The sequence below is a fragment of the Mizuhopecten yessoensis genome, unplaced genomic scaffold (assembly GCF_002113885.1).
Source record: "Mizuhopecten yessoensis strain PY_sf001 unplaced genomic scaffold, ASM211388v2 scaffold6785, whole genome shotgun sequence".
Lineage (NCBI taxonomy): Eukaryota > Metazoa > Mollusca > Bivalvia > Pectinida > Pectinidae > Mizuhopecten > Mizuhopecten yessoensis.
Window position 1 is genome coordinate 233,276 of NW_018406723.1, and position 21,352 is coordinate 254,627.

General features: G+C 36.5%; 1 protein-coding gene across 3 annotated transcripts in view; it reads left to right on the forward strand.

Annotated features, from left to right (window-relative positions):
• Positions 1-17,252, forward strand: part of LOC110452669 (cadherin-23-like) — a 69,544-nt gene extending 52,292 nt beyond the window's left edge. For all 3 annotated transcript variants that reach the window (XM_021501317.1, XM_021501319.1, XM_021501318.1), the window contains 8 exons: positions 824-1,057; positions 1,927-2,207; positions 3,106-3,197; positions 4,993-5,079; positions 6,791-6,908; positions 10,243-10,373; positions 14,337-14,368; positions 14,896-17,252. In XM_021501317.1, the coding sequence (XP_021356992.1) occupies positions 824-1,057; positions 1,927-2,207; positions 3,106-3,197; positions 4,993-5,079; positions 6,791-6,908; positions 10,243-10,373; positions 14,337-14,368; positions 14,896-14,909 (989 nt within the window). In that variant the 3' untranslated portion in view covers positions 14,910-17,252. The remainder of the gene's footprint in view (positions 1-823; positions 1,058-1,926; positions 2,208-3,105; positions 3,198-4,992; positions 5,080-6,790; positions 6,909-10,242; positions 10,374-14,336; positions 14,369-14,895) is intronic.
• The last annotated feature ends 4,100 nt before the right edge of the window (positions 17,253-21,352 follow it).

Here is a 21,352-nt window from a genome sequence, read left to right on the forward strand (position 1 = left end):
TTATGTCTCGTGCGGCATGGTAATTAAAGTCCCATCAACGACACAGCTCTCAAAGAGGCTATATAGTGACAATGCCATGCAAATGTAAATATAAATACATTGTACAAAGAAATAGAAAAAGCATATTCCTTCCAAGCATATCCACCATCTTCAGCAGAATACTGGTCTTCATTTGTGCTATAATTTGCAATTACAAAAGGAGGCAAATACAATTACTTCTCCAAAACATTCAAATTTAAAACCTTTGGTGTTCTTGCCTGAACCGCTGAAACTCAAATGGCCACTGTTACCTCTTTTTGTTTTCCATTTCACCTCTTGACACGCAAGTGATACATGCACCATGTGCAAGTCACATGACCCTCATATTCAAGTCACATGACCCTCATATTCAAGTCACATGACCCTCATATTCAAGTCACATGACCCTCATATTCAAGTCACATGACCCTCATATTCAAGTCACATGACCCTCATATTCAAGTCACATGACCCTCATATTCAATTCACATGACCCTCATATTCAAGTCACATGACCCTCATATTCAAGTCACATGACCCTCATATTCAAGTCACATGACCCTCATATTCAAGTCACATGACCCTCATATTCAATTCACATGACCCTCATATTCAATTTAATGACCTGTATTACCTTGTCCTACATACCAGACACCCGAGACACAACAACGTTTATTATAAACATCGATGTCACGTGACTATGATAAATTCACTTTCTGTCATCTTTCCTACTGAGTACATCTCAATGAGTCAAAAGATATATTGTTCTGTAGTATATAACAATTTCTTTAACTTTTAATCGCAGGCTTTCCCAATGCCACTTCTCCGTTCACTTTGAACTCTGCGACAGGCTGGATTACAACCAATGTAGCTCTGAACCGCGAGCTTGTTCCAATGTATCGCGTCTGTGTCGAAGCCAGGCCTGCCTTGTTTGGACGCAGGAAGCGTGCCACAGACGATACGGTTCAGAAAATAGATGTAATCGTTCTGGATAACAACGATAACGGTCCAGTGTTCCTGACTAAAGATATCTTTAAAGGTAATAAGCTCTATCACGAAGTGGTTTGTTTGTGTTTTTTGTCCTATTAACAGCTACTGTCATTTAAGGACGTGACAGTTTTCGGTGGTGGAGGACAGCAGGTACCTGTACATGGCGACTACCCCACGTAGGCCTCAAACCTGCCACGCATTGGTGGAGGGCTACAGTGGTAGCAGAATGTCAGACAGACACCTTAACCACTCGGCCACCGCGGACCCTAGATCACGAATATCACGAATTCGGTAGGGTGTTATTGTAAAAAAGGGAATAATCTCAGTATGGAAATGATCATGTTTTTCACGATGAGTAATTTGAGTGCAGAAATATCCACCCTATGAATATATCAAGAACAAATATAAACAACAAAGTTATAGGTAAGCAGAAGTGCTATTATATTCTTTCTCCAGATGCTCGATGAACAGCATGCATCTGAAGCACTTATACTTACCGACAAGCTATTGTAAATTGTTTATTTATTTTTTAATTTTTTTAACATAACATGGAACAAAAAAGAACTATATTCATTGATTACAGATATTGAGAATATATAGGTTTCAGAACCGTTACAAATGTTTAAATTTTTGACACTGCACTCATTTAAAATAGTCTGTTTTGTGCAGACGTGTTATTTTGCCATTCACATTTTATTACCATAAATGATGCTTATTTTCACTGCCCTGATAAATATGCCCCCATTACGGACGGCAAAAAAGGCAAAAGTTAAACTGTAGCGAAAAACGTCCCGATATACAGTAATGAGGATATATCTTCATATTTCATTGCATGCTGGGTATATATGGATTGTAGCTATTTCTGAGCTCCTTAAGCGAGAAATGCCCGCGAACATTTTATTTTTTGATTATCTACAGCCATATTTGAGCTCCCGACAGCGGAGGCAGTCACTCAGCTACGAGCAGTGGATCCAGATTCGTCCTTCTTCAACAAAGTGCGTTATTCCATCACGGAGATCTTGTTTGAAAAGCCTGGACGACAGATACAAACCTACGGGGCTTTCAATATTAACCCGGACACTGGTCTCGTGACGGTCAACTTCCCTACCTACAACGCCTTCACCTCTGGCTACTTCAAAATCTCCGTCCGTGCTGAAGACAGTTTCGACTCGACAATGTTTGATACAACGCAAATCATGGTACGGTATATACACTTTAAAATAACGTATAAAACATCCCTGCCTACAAAACCACTTTTTTTGTGTTATTTGTTTTTTATTGGTCATTTGGATTCCCCGTAAAAATAGATGTAGTTTTAGTTTTGAATTCTAATATTTACAAAAATGATATGCATGTTGATTAAAGATTTTTGGATTCCCCGTAAAAATAGATGTAGTTTTAGTTTTGAATTCTAATATTTACAAAAATAATATGCATGTTGATTAAAGATTTGTGTCATACATACAGTCAATAGGTTTAGTCGATTTTTAAGAAACACACCAAGCTAAAACTATATAAATCAATGTGGGCATTTATATATAGACAAAAAAAAGGGCGAAAGAAAAAAAGAATTCTGTGTATTGCCAGTAATATCTTAGTTTTTTTCTGAATCAAGGGATTTTTTTATCAAATTAATTAATTGACAAGAGAAATTTCTAATTGTTGGTACATTATATATATACAAAGCAAATTAAGCCATCAACCGAACATAGAACTGCAAAAAAAATTACCTTCTGGAATTTTTAGAAAATGGCAAATACCTTAATGGACCAAAAATATGCCCTGGGCACAAAGCAGTTTAAAAAAAAAAAAAATTTGAATGATTGTAGAATTTTTAAACTAAAAAAAAACAATTTCTCAAGTAACTTGGTAAATTTTGTCAAAGGGATGGGAAGTTCAGACCCAGAAAAGGGTAGGGGGCACTTTTTAGAGTTTGGGTACATAATCTTGTCAAAAACAGTATATTCAGAGAATTAGTTATCTAACCGAAAATCGACAGGAATGACAAAAAAAGCAAATCAAATCCACACGAAATTTTACATTTTTAAAAATTAGCATAGTTGACCACATTGCTATTTAATATTTTTTTCTTTTCAGATTTTAATTGCTGAAGAAGTCTCCCAAATTCGTGTTGTGACTGATTCAAATGACAATTTGGACATCGCAGACAATGTTGCTCAAATGATCAGGTGTGTATACATAAAATAAACCAGAAAATAAAATATATTTTCCAACAAGAGTTATCTCCTTTTGACCAGAAAACATTTTGAATGGCATGGTAATGGAGAAATTTCTTCTATAATATTCATTAGTTTTGAAATATGTAATACCAAAGTTTTGCTTTCTACACAAACAAAGTACACATTAAACATGTCGCAATGTTTCAACACCATAAAATCTATTTGAAACAAGACTCAGTCATAGCTTAAATTGACAAAGGAACCAGTTAGTCTTAAGGTGGCGCCACCATTTCGCAATTACCCAGCAGAATTCAGTGAAAGTTTGCACATAATGGTTATGTCAATATGTAGAGATGATTTTATGAAAATCTAAGCATTCCGATAAACTGGGATTTTTTTGGTGAAAAATATAGAAAAATTGAGTTTTTGTCAAATTCAACACTTTCACATTTTTTGGAGTGTGTGGCATTGTTCAAAACTATTACAACACTAAAATAATGAAAAGAAACATTGCTAATAAACCTTACAAATGTTTTATTTTTCATAAAATATCTACAACATGTTACAAAAAGCGTTCTTTTATTGAAATTGTATGGATAAAAGTTACTGAATACAAGCTAAAAGCAAACAGGACACATAGTTTCAAACAAAAAGAGGGAAAAATTGAACCAAATACACACAAAGTCTTTGTAATTCATTTATTTTACATTTTACAATAATTTTGATCCTGATGAGAGTTGTCTACCTTGAAAAAATATCAGAACTTTTTGCAGAGGGATAGAATTTATACAATGACACTTATTTTCTTTACTATACCAAAAACGACGGAAATAAATTAAATTACTATATATGATTGTCAATTTACTGTTCTTTTATGGAACAAAATTACTCTCAATCATGTACACTTTGGACATCATTCCATAGCCTGCTTACGAATGATATGTTTACAGGTCAGGTACATATGTAACCATAGGCTATCGCTATTGCAGGTATTCCGTTATCACGTGCACGCACATGCACTTGTATTTTATAGGGATCTTGATTTTTTACAAACCACCTTCTTCACAGAGTTATTGTAATTGCATTTGTGAAATGATTTATTTGACAGAGCGTAACTCGCTCGACAACAAAAGTTGTAGCGACCAAGAGCTTGTGAACTACTGTTAGCACGTGATACGTACAGGTGAGGTCGGTAAACAAAACACATCAGTCTTCATTCCATGCGCCTCATATATGACCTTCTTGAAGTCGTTTGATCTTATGTCAGTGTCTTCCTGTGAGTTAACTAATGTCTTTGTATCATAAGCTTTATTTCTGAAGTACGTGTGATGCTTTATTTCTGAAGTACATACATGTGATTACACATTTCCAAGTGAAGTCTCGATATCGGGTATTGACATATCATCGTCACGCAGGTGTACTATTGTTTACCCGGTCATACTATAATTTACACTACGGTAATGGAATGCCCGATACGCAATACGGAAATGACGACACGAAAAATACGACAAGAAAAACATGTGTATTACGAAGGGTGGGAAGTCCTTAAAACGTTGCGACACGTTTAATACGTACATTTTTCGTGTAGAAAGCAAAACTTTGATATGGGATGAAATTCATTTGTGAAAACTGTTGATGCAGAAAACGTTGGTAATTTTGTGTGTTTAACAATTCAATCTTTTACATCATGAAACACTCCGAGGGATAGTAGCAAAACGGCTTCACATCAGTGACTCCAGACATATTGGTAAAAGTTCAAACCTTTTTGAAATTTTAATTATAAATCTGTGATTGTTTTTTACAGTGACCTAAACGCAGCTGGTCTGGTCACATTCCAACAAACGCAGATACGGTATCACAAAGATTCCTCTGGAGCAGCCATCCCTTCAAAGTAGGTACACTAGAACGCTTCTTCCGATTTCGATACCATTGGACCTGACTCGATCTACCCTTGCCTTCTTGCAATTCATGAGGCATGGTAGTCTATTGGTAGAACGCTCACTACAGGGCTCCCGACTGAAGGGTTACGGGATCGAATCCCATCATGGCACCGTGTTGTTTCCTTGAACAAGATATTTTACTCCGCTTGTTCTAGTCTACACAGCTGTAAATGAGTACGTGGTTGGGCAGTGCTGGAATTGTTGAATGCTAGCTGTGAGCACCCAAATAGCATCACCGGCTGTATGCTCCCCAGGGAGTTGAGAAAGATATCGTCTGGTCGCAAAGACCCTATAGCCACGGATAATAATTTGTGAACTATTTTGAGACGACTTAGGTTGTGATGAAGCAGTATATATCCAGTCTCCCTTGATGTCATTAAAGTTAGGTTTACTGACACACGGTCTTAACTGACCAAATGACATAATCTTCATTGATGTCAATAAAGTGAAGTTAACAGACACACCGTCTTATCTGACCAAATGATCCAGTCTCCATTGATGTCAATAAAGTAAGGTTAACAGACACACTGTCTTATCTGACCAAATGATCCAGTCTTCATTGATGTCAGTAAAGCGAGGTTAACAGACACACAGTCTTATCTGACCAAATGACCCAATCTTCACTGATGTCAGTAAAGTGAAGTTAACAGACACACTGTCTTACCTGACCAAATGATCCAGTCTTCATTGATGTCAGTAAATGAAGGTTAACAGACACACAGTCTTATCTGACCAAATGGTCCAGTCTCCATTGATGTCAATATAGTAAGGTTAACAGACACACAGTCTTATCTGACCAAATGGTCCAGTCTCCATTGATGTCAGTAAAGTAAGGTTAACAGACACACTGTCTTATCTGACCAAATGACCCAATCTTCATTGATGTCAGTAAAGTGAGGTTAACAGACACACTGTCTTATCTGACCAAATGATCCAGTCTCCATTGATGTCAGTAAAGTAAGGTTAACAGACACACTGTCTTATATAATTATCTGACCAAATGATCCAGTCTTTATTGATGTCAGTAAAGTGAGGTTTGCTGACACACTGCCTTCTCTGACCAAAATTTTAGTCCTTTTGATGTCGGTAAAGTCGTGTTTAACTTTAAATTTTGGGTTATTTTGATGGATACTTGATCCTATCTTGCAGACATATTTAGCCAAGGAATGTAAATATATATTTGTCTGCTAGTATTCAAACCCTTGAAAAATGTTGGTCTAATGCACAGTATGGTGATAATTAGATTGCAAAATATGGTAAATTGATGCTTTTTGTCACATAAAATGAGATTAAACAAGGGAAAACCTCCAGCTGAATACAAATATGCAATTCTTGTCTCGCTGTAATAATTGGCGGAAACGAGACTAAGGTGTTGCTTTTCCGCCGGCGGGGGCGTCAACATTAAGTTTTTGTGTTTAAGTTAATTTCACTGAAAGTAGAAGTGCTAGACCAACCAAACTTGGACCATAGATGCATCTTTGGTAGTACATCTCAACCCATGCATCAAATGCTGGATGCGGCCTACCGTTCATGGTCTATTGACTTAATGTCAGCATCTCCATCAACATCAAGTTTTTAAGCATTTAAGTTAGTTTTCTCTGAAACAAAAATGTATGCTGATAACTGATCAAGCATTCTATAATGAAATTGATTTAATTGTAGAACTGATGTGTGTATGCTGGCAATCCAAAACAACAAAGTGTTGGACGCTTATGACGGACAAGCCATGCTGGAAACAAGGGATGGAATAATTCGTAACTATGGCTTCAGGGAGATCGGGGTGAGTTGACAAAGCAAAAGAATTTTTTTTCTACTTGCTCAGAGAAAAGCATTACCGTATCTATCCTGCAATATGCCTTTGTAGCAAATACATATAACTCCAACAAATGTAACACATTGAAGTTATTTTAAGACAGAATTTGCCTATCTGCTTAAGGATCCCTGTCCCTCCGCCTAAAAATGTAATGAGGCATTGTTTTTTTAGCTCACCTGGCCCAAAGGGCCAAGTGAGCTTATGGCATGGTGCGGCGTCCCTCGTCCGTCCGTCCGTCATCCGTCCGACGTCAACTTTTTACTTTAAACAACTTCTTCTCAGTAACCAAAAGGCCTAGGGTGATGATATTTGGCCAGAAGCATGCTGGGATGAAGCGCTTCCAAGTTTGTTCAAATAAATGACCTTCATCTATTTTCAAAGTCACAGGGGTCAAATACATTAAAATATTTAAGCAACTTCTTCTGAATAACCAAGAGGCCTAGGGTGATGATAGTTGGCCAGTAACATGCTGAAATGAAGGGCTACCAAGTTTGTTCAAATAAATGACCTTGATTTACATTCAAGGTCACTTGGGTCAAACATGTTTAAAACCTTTAAACAACTTCTTCTGAATAACTGAGAGGCCTAGGGTGATGATAATTGGCCAGTAACATGCTGGGATGAAGGGCTACTTAGTTTGTTCAAATAAATAACTTTAAATCATATTCAAGGTCACTGGGGTCAAATATGTTAAAAACATTTAAACAACTTCTTCTGAATAACCGAGAGGCCTAGGGTGATGATATTTAGCCAGTAACATGCTGGGATAAAGGGCTACCAAGTTTGTTCAAATAAATGACCTTGACCTATATTCAAGGTCACAGGGGTCAACTATGTATAAAACCTTTAAACAACTTCTTCTGAATAACTGAAAGGCCTAGGGTGATGATATTTAGCCAGTAACATGCTGAAATAAAGGGCTACCAAGTTTGTTCAAATAAATGACCTTGACTTATATTCAAGGTCACAGGGGTCAAATACGTTAAAAACATTTAAACAACTATTTCTGAATAACCAAGAGGCCTAGGGTGATGATATTTGGCCAGTAACATGCTTGGATGAAGGGCTACCAAGTTTGTTCAAATAAATGACCTTGACTTACATTCAAGGTCATAGGGGTCAGCTATGTTGAAAACCTTTAAACAACTTCTTCTGAATAACCGAGACAGCTAGGGTGATGATATTTGGCCAGTAACATGCTGAAATAAAGGGCTACCAAGTTTGTTCAAATGAATGACCATGACATATATTCAAAGTCACAGGGGTCAATTATGTTAAAAACCTTTAAACGACTTCTTAATAAGCAAAAGGCCAAGGGTGATGATATTTGGCCATTAACATGCTGGGATGAGGGGCTACCAAGTTTGTTAAGTGAATTACCTCGCCCATATTCAAGGTCACAGTGGTCAATATATGTTTAAATCTTTAAATGATTTGTTCTGTATAACCAAAAGGTACAGGGTAATGATATTTTGCTAGAAGTATGCTGGGTTTGAAACTATTAACTCTGTTCAACCTAATGTCCTTGTTCGACATTCAAGGTCATGGGCGTCAAATGTTTAAATCTTTTAATAGGTTCTTATGAATCAAACACTGATATTCTGTCTGAAGTGTGAGATTAATACCAGGTGAGCGATTCAGGCCCATTGGGCCTCTTGTTTTAGCTCACCTGGGTACTGTATACCGGGAAGTTTTCGCCCAGTCAAACTTTCACCCTTTGCCAAGGAAATCTGTTTTTGCACAGTGTTCATTTTTCACCCTTCACATTTTATTATCATGTATATGGTATTGTTTTCTGATATATTCTCTGTAATAAAAAGGTAAAAATAAAACTGCAGCAAAAATGTCCTGGTATATACAGTATTTGTTAATTCTCACATGATTTTTACATCAATTTTGATACCATATTCTTCCTAAAATTCACCATCTACATTTCTTTATACATTTCAGTTTTATTTCCTGTATCTTTTTAAGTACACAGTTTGATAACAAAATCATGAAACAAATCTTTTTTTTATTTTTATTTTTTTTGTGGACATATATGACTCTATTATAGAGCCTGTGTGGTTATCAGGTTTTATACGGTAAATTATTATCTAGTGAATACCAGATCTTGTTTGCCAATAGAAACACAGGCAATGAGAGCCAGGATTTATTACAGCATGTAATTATGGCAATTGGTTTTCGGCTGTCAGTAGGGGCACAAACATGGAAAAGCATCGCTTATATAGATTTACCGGAATAATCCGTTGCATCAAGGCCTTTTTTTTTTATCTACAACAAGATATCCTGAAAATAGTAACATTATCGTGTCGCGACGGGATATGGATGTCCATGTATTAATGTCGACGATGTCTACTTGGTTAATGAAACTCGGATTCGGTCTCGAGTTAATGATATTTAACCATAACTGGACTACGATCATTGTGTCTAGGTGCCTGTTTGTCCAGAATGAGGCTGTTTGTCAGTCATCTGAAACCATTTCTCAAAATCAAAAATATATATTTTCATTTGAAATATCATACATTTCATCATTGGTATTTCCATATTAAATTGCTTGGTATGTATCCTGTTTTTCATTATGCCATTTACTGCAAAATCAATTTGATGTCTGAGATATGAATTTCAAATAATTTTCCTCTAGATTTGCTTGATGTTGGTCGAAGCATTTAATTCAATAAAGCATACTAAGGGAGATTACTCTTTCTGAAATCAAAATCATATTGAGAAAAAAAAGAGTATATTATTCATATTGGAATATGGCCTATGAAGTTGGGGTAGGGGCATACGTATCTCCAAATTTTGCCCCCGAGGTCATTTAGTCAGAAATTATTTTTAGGATTTTTACCGCCCAATCCCCTTGTTAAAATAAACTTTGAATGTGTTTTGAAGACTAATTTTTTCATGTGGATATGCGAGGGGATACTAAATAAAAACTTTGAACTGTTAAAAACATACCATCACCTTGCTTCTCCACTCCTTTCTCCCACTTCTCACTATCTGAGTACCTTTAATTTAACTCATTCACCCCTGAAGACACATTTGAACTCTTCCAAATCAAAGGTTGGAATAGTTCATTATGAACTTTCAGGGATGAATGAGTCAAGAATAGTGCTGTGATCTTTAGTTATATGATAGAGAATGTGTTACTTTACAGAAAAGAAGAAAAATATAACAATATTCAAATAGTATCTGCCACTTCTGACAATGTGACCCTGTGGCATTGCATTATAGTTTATTGAACAGATTGACTTTTAAATTGAGCTTCCACTTATGTATTTATTTTTTACCTCTTTTTCAGTCCTGTGAGCCTTCTACAACCAGTGACCTTGAGGGTTGGTCTGTCTTCTGGTGGGTCCTGGTTGCCTTCGCCATCTTCATGTTCATCCTCATCCTTATCCTGATGTATGCGATCTTTGCGCTATACCGCAAGTAAGTATTGTTCAGCAGAATCGGCGAAAAGCAAGAAAAATTCAGGTCACAGAAACTTTTCTGTCGCATCAGTTAATGTTTGCATGTTAATAGGTGGACTTGGGAATGTGTTCACATAATAAGGCGCAGTCCTTTACACGTAACAATACAGGAAACACACCCATTTGGTACAAATACAGGTAAAAACTAGCATACATTACACAGTATTCACTGGAGTGGCCTTACAAGAGAGGTAGTCTTCCCTTAGAACGGTCTCTGTTTACAGTATCACTGTAGTGGCCTAACAAGAGAGGAAGTCTTCCCTTAGAAGGGTCTCTGTTTACAGTATTCACTGTAGTGGCCTTACAAGAGAGGTAGTCTTCCCTTAGAATGGTCTCTGTTTACAGTATTCACTTGACTGGCCTTACAAGAGAGGTAGTCTTCCCTTAGAACGGTCTCTGTTTACAGTATCACTGTAGTGGCCTAACAAGAGAGGTAGTCTTCCCTTAGAAGGGTCTCTTTTTACAGTATTCACTGTAGTGGCCTTACAAGAGAGGGAGTCTTCCCTTAGAATGGTCTCTGTTTACAGTATTCCCTGGAGTGGCCTTACAAGAGAGGTAGTCTTCCCTTAGAATGGTCTCTGTTTACAGTATTCACTTGACTGGCCTTACAAGAGAGGCAGTCTTCCCTTAGAATGGTCTCTGTTTACAGTATTCACTAGAGTGGCATTACAAGAGAGGTAGTCTCCCCTTAGAATGGTCTCTGTTTACAGTATTCACTGTAGTGGCCTAACAAGAGAGGTAGTCTTCCCTTAGAAGGTGCTCTGTTTACAGTATTCACTGTAGTGGCCTTACAAGAGAGGTAGTCTTCCCTTAGAATGGTCTCTGTTTGCAGTATTCACTGGAGTGGCCTTACAAGAGAGGTAGACTTCCCCTTAGAAGGGTATCTGTTTACAGTATTCACTGGAGTGGCCTTACAAGAGAGGTAGACTTCCCCTTAGAAGGGTATCTGTTTACAGTATTCACTGGAGTGGCCGTATAAGATAGGTAGTCTCCCCTTAGAACCGTCTCTATTTACAGTATTCACTGGAGTGGCCTTACAAGAGAGGTAGACTTCCCCTTAGAAGGGTATCTGTTTACAGTATTCACTGGAGTGGCCGTATAAGATAGGTAGTCTCCCCTTAGAACGGTCTCTATTTACAGTATTCACTGGAGTGGCCTTACAAGAGAGGTAGTCTTCCCTTAGAATGGTCTCTGTTTACATTAATCAGTGGAGTGGCCGTACAAGAGAGGTAGTCTTTCCTTAGAATGGTCTCTGTTTACAGTATTCACTGGAGTGGCCTTACAAGAGAGGTAGTCTGCCCTTAGAATGGTCTCTGTTTACAGTATTCACTGGAGTGGCCTGACAAGAGAGGTAGTCTTCCCTTAGAATGGTCTCTGTTTACTGTATTCACTGGAGTGGCCTTACAAGAGAGGTAGTCTTCCCTTATAATGGTTTCTGTTTACTGTATTAACTGGAGTGGCCTTACAAGAGAGGTAGCCTCCCCTTAGAAGGGTATCTGTTTACAGTATTCACTGGAGTGGCCTTACAAGAGAGGCAGTCTTCCCTTATAATGGTCTCTGTTTACAGTAATCACTGGAGTGGCCTTACAAGACAGGTAGTCTCCCCTTAGAGGGGTCTCTGTTTACAGTATTCACTGTAGTGGCCTTACAAGAGAGGTAGTCTTCCCTTATAATGGTCTCTGTTTACAGTAATCACTGGATTGGCCTTACAAGAGAGGTAGTCTCCCCTTATAATGGTCTCTGTTTACAGTAAACACTGGAGTGGCCTACTAAGCTTGGTAGTAGTGATTTATAAGGTTGACCTCTTGAGACAGATTTTTATCCCCTGCTTTTACCGAAACGGGGGATATTAATTTGGGTCTGTCTGTCTCTGTCTGTCTGTCACACCTCGTTTTCATGCAATAACTATAACAAATATTAACCAATTTTCTTCAAATTTAATCACAGGGTAAAATGCCTTATGGGCTCGACCAAGTTCAATGACCACTTTCAGCGGACCCCATTTGGCAATAACTATATCAAATGTTAACCGATTATCTTCAAACTTGGTTAGATTTTGATGAAAAATGGTATATAGGGATATTAGGGGACTGCGAATAAAACCGCATTAGTTTCGTTACCATAGCAACCACACAGAGGCTTCTGATTTGTCGAAATTTAGATATTGTTCGATTTTGATGAAAACTGGTTAAAGGGATATAAGGGGACTGCTAATTCAACCACATATTCGAATATTCGCAATATGAAGTTTCGTTACAATAGCAACCACACGGAGGCTTCTGATTGGTGGAAATTAAGAGATTGTTCAATTTTGATGAAAATTGGTATCTTGGGGTATAAGGGGACTGCGAATTCAACTGCATAAGTTTTCGTTGCCATAGCATCCCAATTGAGGTTTCTTATTGGTCGAAATTAAGATATTTTTCGATTTTTATGAAAATTGGTATATAGGGATAATAGGGGACTGCGAATAAAACTGCATAAGTTTCATTACCATAGCAACCGCACGGAGGCTTCTGATTGGTCACGATTCAGATATTGTTTGATTTCGATGAAAATTGGTATATATATATATATAGTGGCATAAGGGGACTGCCAATTCAATCGCTTACGTTTCTGTTGCCATAGCAACTACACAGAGGATTCTGATTGGTTACAATTTAGAAATTGCTGAGTTTCACTAAAATTTAGTATGTATATTGTAGGTGTACCTTGGCAATGCGATCCCTTTCTGATGCATCTTTGTGACTATGGGGGCAGTTTCGGGGACATCTGTAATGGTGCCCCATTATTTTAGTGGCCATGCTAGAAAGGTCGTCATCTTCCCCAAGGGTGTTCTTTATAGACAGTGTATATTACAGCGTATGCGCTCAAGACATTGCTTCCTAAGACAACTGAGTCTTTAAAAACTACTCAGTTGGCACAAATGATTTTGCCTTCCTTTCGGAAATTCTGCACTGTTATATAATTATCGGAGTCATTGACATTGGAGATCTCTCGAGAAGAATCTCCACCTGGTGGTTCCTGATCAGCGAACAGTTTAATGACGTGGAAAATGAGTAATGTTCTTCAATATGAATTTCTTTTTGTCCTCTGGTTTTCAATCAACTTCAATACAAAAAAAACTATGCCACTGCTAGGTGTTCGATACAGCTATGTTTTGAAACTTCTGAATTTGAAATATTTGACGTTAATGAGGTCGTAAAAAAGATATCTTGTCAGTCACTGAGATTTTACGTTTTCAAGATTTTACGAAGGGTATGTAACATATGGTTGTCGATATTTTTATTATTGATGATGGTTTAATGTCTCGTTGTATGAGAATGACTTGTTTATTTTCAAATTCAGCTCTTTTGATTAACAATGAAAAAAATAAAAAAAAGTTTAAACTGCATAGTGGTTAATTTTGGATTCATAATTATTTTCACAAATGAAGAAGCTTTAACTCATATTTGCAAGCTAAATACTATTTTATTGTATTATTGCACCGGGTGGTGTAGTGGATAGTGCACTTGACTTTCATCAAGGTGGCCGGGGTTCGATTTCTTGATCGGACGTGAAAAGGTATATGGGGTAACCTGCCCGACAACGTGGGTTTATCCGGGTATTCCGGTTTCCTCCCACACTAAGAACACCCCCCACCCCCACCCCCACCCTGTCGCGCACCATTATCTGGGCCAACAAGAGTGATTATAAATAACACATTTCAGCATGTATGAAATTTATTCTGCAATAAGCCCATGCCTGGTAATAAGCCCACCCATTTCTATTACAATCTAGTAAAATATGTCACCAAATGCTGGTATCCTGTGATAATATTAACAAAGTCAACATATCTATTTTGAGTTTATCAACAAGTGGGTTGAGCTTTGGACATGTCTAATCAAATGGTTTAATTGATTTTCTTTGCAATTTGTTTTAGTTACAAAAGTTTTATGACTACAAGACAACAATGTAAGTATTTTCGTAAAATTTATCTCTAGATAAGAATGTGAAAGTTTTCTTACAGCAATTATATGATAGTTTCTAGCTATGTTAGAATACAGGAATTGTTTATTTCAGGATGTGTGAACATGTATTTCCAATTGATTTAATTAGGAACCAAGTTAAAAATACAGGCAAATTAAAATATTTCTTAAAAAAATTGTATGTAGAAAACGTTTTTTCTGAAATTAGAAAAAAAAATGAAAAAAAAAACCGCTTATCAATTTGAATCTCAGAATTTGAATATTTTGATTTTAATTGAAATAATAATGAAAATATTTATGATTAAGAATCCGTCTGAATCTGATTTTACAGTCGATAAAGCGTGATATTGATATTACAGAGTCAAAGTTCTTGGATTTCATTCCGATTTTTCCAGTACACCGATCTATAAACACTTCGGGTGTAAAGGCCTCAGAAACATTTTCCCCGATTCCCATTTCTCATGACATAACAATCTTTAATAGAAGATGCCACCAATGTTTTTATCTTTCCAGATTTGGTGCAATAAACATCATCAATGACCTTGACCTTTGCTGTCAGCGTCATCGTCCCCATGGAGATTTATCCAGAGTCGCGGAGGGAGGCTCACAACGTAAAAACATCAAGTCTGGTCTTCTTACGGAAAATGAAACATAACGTTTGTGCCAATATTTTTCCAATTTGTGAAATATCTTGGGAATATTATTTGATTTTAGAAAATCTCTGTGGATAAATAAATACAGAAAACATGAAATACATATTGGGATATAACACTTTCCAAAATTGTCCGCGTCCGACATGGTTACGATATTGCAGTAACTTTATATGGTAGATGTTGACATGAAGCGGGAACGTCTGTCTTGCCATTTGACATGAAGTGTGACATTCGTGAATCTCCGAATGACGTGATACAAAGACAATTGATGTTTTGGACAAAAAACGTCTAGACGTTTGGTCGTTTCTTAATACTGAGCTATCTGGCATCGAATTTGGACAGTTGAGGGCGACCCAAACATTTGATTTGGTCGAGGGAAAACTACAAGACAAGAAACTGTCCCTGACTTCCTACGGCCGTTCCAGACGTACTTCAACCAATCCGGTTCCCTGAGACGTATATTGATTAAAGCCCAGTTAAAATGCCAACCTACTTTTGAAGTTCGAAATATAAAAAAGGAAAGGCTGCATTGTCTCAGAAATAAAACAATGGCCGACTAAAAATGTTATTTAAATGTTAATCTGAAGTTTGAAATGAAAATGTCGTAAGATTTTGTTACATAACTTCTAAGAATTAACCTGGAGTGATTCTGAGCTTGTATCAACCTTCTCATCCCTAAAATTCTTCATTGGATTCTACTGTCTAATGTTTTAGGGTTCTGCTATGATGGATTATGGGGATGACAGGATCAGATGCGGGTTATTTTATTTTACTCTATATGTTTTTGTGCGGTAACAGAATTTTTCCAGTGATAAGCCCGGGGGTCGGGGGACTAGAGGGGGATGCAGGGAGTAAGGGGTTGAGGGGATAAGGTGAATATTTGAATTTTACACCAATTGCAGGAGTAATTTATTTCCAGAAATACTCCTCTCTTTTTCTGTTAATCTGTTTAACAAAAGGGTGGGCTTATTCTGAAGCATGGGGCTTATTAGTGGTAGAATGTGTTACATTATATGTTATTGTGCTGTTATTGTGTGTATTGCTCATCTTAAGTAACATTGTTTGTTCTATATAACTGTATCCAAGTTATGCAAGTTTGTTTGTGATAAACACATTTTTTTTTGTATCGACAAACACCGAGGAATGAAAGTGGCTTTATATTTACAAAGGTAAAAGTGTATTTTTAGTTAGAGATCTAAAGTTGTCTTTTGAAAGGGCTCAAGATGTTTCCAAGGATTTGAGTTCACACTTATAAGTTTCCTTAGTACTTGTATTTAAAAACAATATACATATTGGTCAATACATGGATTTCTAAAACTATAAAAAAAACTTAACTCAATTCATAATACAACATAAACCTGTTTAAAAAGGATTTTTTCCTGCATAATTCTTTCATTACAGACACCTCAATAACTGAAAGTAATAAGTTCAATAAAGTAATACTATTTTGTTTTCGATACAACCAATTTTTTTTACTTTTTCATATTTCGAAAATTAAGGTCGAGCGTAATTTATCATTATTTACAAGGTCAGCATTTGATTAAATTGTGACCTTTGACCTGTTGTTGATGATCACTATGTGTACTTGAATGTCTCACTAACCAGATTGAAGAACAAGCTCTGCAACTTACCACAGCCTGTGTACATAATTCATATTCATATCCATATTTTAAAATATTGATGTATCTATGCATCAAAACTCTTTCAAGGTCTTTCACTTGACGTTTTCAAGGTCAGAATGTCAAATTAATTCATTTTGTCTAGAACGAGAATTAAAATAATTATTGATTTTGGCAGTGGTTAAGGTTTTGAAATGATTTTATTTATACTAAGATTATAGAGCATTGGAGATTCATACATATTCATCAAAATACAATTGTATGCATTACGAAAATGTAACGTGCTTATAAATAACAAAAGTGGAATTTTGAAAGATGGATAGGTACACCCCAAGGTCATTGCTATTTGGATATAAGCTGAGGAAAGAGATTTTAATGATAGGGCTTTTAGTTAAATCTGGAAAATCATCATGGTAGGAAGTATACGATACTTGTATATGTAAAAACATCCCCCAACGCTTACTCAAACGTGATATAGATGTTTCTGTGTATCTGTATTTTTAAACATATTTATATACCTATGTTGTTACATACCGTATGTAAGAGATCAGCCTGGACCATATATGTATAAATGAAATGCCTGCTTTTCAAAAATCATGCCCCCNTTTTACAAATATTGTGGGGGTGTGCACATTGTTCTCAAATAGAAGAAAATATATCTGAATCTACCTGGCAGCAGACCCATTTAATAAATTGGTATTAAATCATTCACCCCTGAAGACACATTTGAACTCTTCCAATTCAAATGTTGGAATACTTCATTGTACAATTTCAGGGGTAAATGAGTTCAGAGTGAAAAATAACTTTAAATTGGGGTTCGCGTGGGGGAGGCATGACACACCTTCATCCATCCTTGCACTCTGCTATTACAAACAGAAGTTAGTTATCTTTCTTAGTGTGCAATTTTGTTTTTGACTTTTCAGCTTGAAATGTCATTTTTATGAAAATTTAATTAAAATCCATAGCTTTATGTTTACCATGCAAGAGTTTACCATTAGAAAGTTATTAACGAAGTTCCGAGGTATTTCAGAAAATGATAAGTACCCCCAAGGGCATTTATTAAAAATATTTCCGATATTAGCATATTATTCCCAAATGTTTTGCTATACATACCCTTCAAAGTGCTATTTCAATTAGTTAAAATTAACTGAGCTGAGGATTTATCACATTAAGAATGTAAGATGGATTCACACTTTCAGACACAAAAGTACTATACTTACGTCTGTATCGTTGGGGAAAAATTTAATTGATGATGAAGTCTGTTGAAATTCAAATTAACACTTCGAATCATTTATTTAGCACCCGGGGGACACTTGGAGCCTGCTAGAGTCTCGTTATGGTAGCATTTCAATTAGTCAGCAGTTTCTGCCCTTTTCTGTCTGGGCTCCAAAGGGACTCGCTCACAGCAATTTTCTGGTAATGAAGACCACCGCTAAATTCTAATAAACCTTGTTTACATACACAAACGGAATCGTGTTTAAAACAGCTTGCCACCAATGCTACATGTTTTGCATTCTTAACCATGTTCAGTTTGAAGTCACTTGAAACATTTAAATTGTTGTTAATGAAAGCTTTCGTAGGTTTCCTGTAGGTGAAAATTTAAATTGAATCTGAAAAAAACAGTTGTAATTATGGGGTTTTATGAATATGGTAATTTAAAACTTTAATTGCTAAGAATAAGTTCTTGGTGGTCCTGAATACTGGACACAGCTGGGTTGAACATCTATGCTCAATATGTGGTAACAATTAACTCATTCACCCCTGAAGACACATTTGAACTCTTCCAATTCAAAAGTTGGAATAGTCCATTATGAAATTTCAGGGGTGAATGAGTTGAACATCTATGCTCAGAATGTGGTAACAATAAGAAAACACGTTTTAAGACACAAGTACAACTTTGAACTGTATGTATTGGTGTATATAAATTCGGGTAAGATTTGTGATCTGTTTTTACTTGCCTCTGAATGACTGCAATACACAATACATGTACAGGGTATGCCAGCACCTTCTTCCGTTTATATACAGTATACAAGTTGTATGGTTGTCATGTAGTTGTGATGTATATTACACATTCCGTAAAATCGTCTGATACGATGGTTTTATATTGATATGTAAAACATATATATATATATATACATTAAAAAACTATTTTTTATATTTGTAATAGCTTTCTGGGTTATTTGTTTTTTTGTTGTTGCCGTGATTTATGAATTATTGATGTGCTGTAAATTATTCCGTAGCAATAAACTGTAAGAACGGTGGCTCCGTTCCTTGCCATGCTTCGGGGTGGTGCTGAAGTTTGTAGAATACTGGAAATTGATTTTATAACGCTTTTAGGAATGTACACGGTATGTAGAACAAGTGTAAGTCGAAGTCAACAGAAATGATGTCTGGGAACTTAAATTGAAGTGTTTGGTCCAAATGTCAGGTCCACAGGAAAAAAATACTTTCAGAAACCCATTTTATTGAAATGCCATCTTCTCATCAAAGATGGTCTGTGTAAAAACAAGGCAATATCCGTCTTATAAAGTGACTGCTTCAAGCTGTATTATTAAAAACTAAAAAGGTTCTTAAACAAAGTTGGTTTATGATTGTTATTACTAGGATCACTTTGTCTTTCAACAAGGAACTGTTTTGACATTTAACTGATGCCCATACCACTACCCAAAACGGTAACTTAGTACTGGAAACTACTTCTCCAGTATGACTGTAGCCTTGATAAACAATTTCTGGGAAAGAAAATCTTGCCTTGTGAGACTTTTATAAAAAAAAAAATATATAAAGATGAAACAAAATACAATTAATCCTTTCACCCCTAGGTAACTTTAGTAGACTCTACTATACGTGTATCTAGATGAGTCCATTCTGGTCTACAGTGGTGAAAGGGTTAACAACAGTGTTCTGGGTGTGCATTGCTGGAGCGGGATTCGAACCATGGACCTTGGTTGTTATACTATTGTTCTAACCGATTGAGCTACCTGGTCTACAGAATTGTCCTGGCCCAATTATGTTTGTGGTATACACAACATGAAGTTTAGGGGAGATTAAAGTATATAGGGTTTGGTGGGACGGATCCTGAAGTAATATGATGCCCTACTCTGAAATGCATCTCCTTTTCCAAAGAGTTCCTTACATATAGCAAAATTCTGTTTCTGTTTGACTCATTCACCCCTGAAACTTCATAATGAATTATTCCAACCTTTGAATTGGAGGAGTTTAAATGTGTCTTCAGGGGTGTATGAGTTAAAGTGATATGTCTGCATATTTTTTTTTTACAATTTTGCTACCTTGAACTTATCAATAGGTTTTCACTCAACAGGTAAATATTGTAAGAAATTATAATATTCCGTATATTGACTATTATTTATAGAAACCCTGAAAAACTAACAACAACACAATTTGTATCAATATGCAAATAAAGAAAATCAAGTTCATATACAGAAAGATAAGAATTATTAAATAAGATTATATATAGAGGGATTCATGATAGGTTCTATCTACTACTGGCATTTGTCATGATAAATGGGAAGGCTCTGTACGTGACACCTTCATGATCAAGATCAAGGGAATGGTGCAGCAGCATAACGGTAAATTGACAGGCTTTGAAGTGTGGTGTTGCTTCTCTGTAATCTTCAAAGGACAGGTAACAGTTTTGTCCTATACTTGATACCAATCCATTAGCTGACTTCATCAAGACATACTCCAAGGGAGCAGAGAAGGTAAATTTATATCCAGAGAATGACTTCGAGAATGAATTTCGAAGATGAATAGAAGCATAAGCACAAGAGACTGTCATTTGTCTTTTCAGCAAGTTCTAGATCCTTGCAGAACTGGCTCTTAGTTGAAACTAATCAAGCAGATATTACTACGGACAAAGGTATTGGAGTCGCATTTCTAGGTGGCATATTGTCGGAAAAACCCCTAAGGTGAAGAACAATGTGACCAAAGAACAGATCTCGGAGATCGATTGGTAGCAGGCACTCTAGAAAAAAATGAGAAGTACGTGTAAGTCAAGAAAACACTCTGCATCATCTTTACTATGTAACTATCATAAAATCCTAAAGACAACAATTAAGCTAGAAAAGGGGAAAGATCATGGAATCTTAAGAGAGCCCGCAAATCAGTTGAACTTCCAATTGGTAAATCCACGACGAATCATAGAAGATACATATGTTCTCATTATCAGCGTATGGAGACAGTCGGAATTCAGAGGACCTTGTAACTAAAAGCGTACCACCGACACATTGAAGGCAGATATAGGTACAGTAACCTAATGCCACATGCAATTAAGCACCAAATTATCAACAAAAGAACACTTCATGCTTAAAATTGAAGACAGGAAATTGCAAAATATGAAGATAGACAAAGGTTTACATTGAGATCCCTGAAACAGTACCAGGACAATAAGATGTTGCGGAAGGAGAAGCGTCCTCTGCTTCATCGATGACACCGCCATGTCAGATCTAAGTTATGTCACGTCCTGTGGCGGGAACCCGGGTATTGACAATAAAACCACAAGGCACACAAAGACATAAAAATATCAACATTCATATCACACAGAGGAATACCACATTTCCACCCGAGAAAGTGATCGAGTTCTTATCTATCGGACTGACATCCTTGAGGATTATGTCAGCCGTGAATTCGAGATTGAGGGAGCCTAGAGTAAACAGTATCCCCGACAGGAAGGTATGGCAC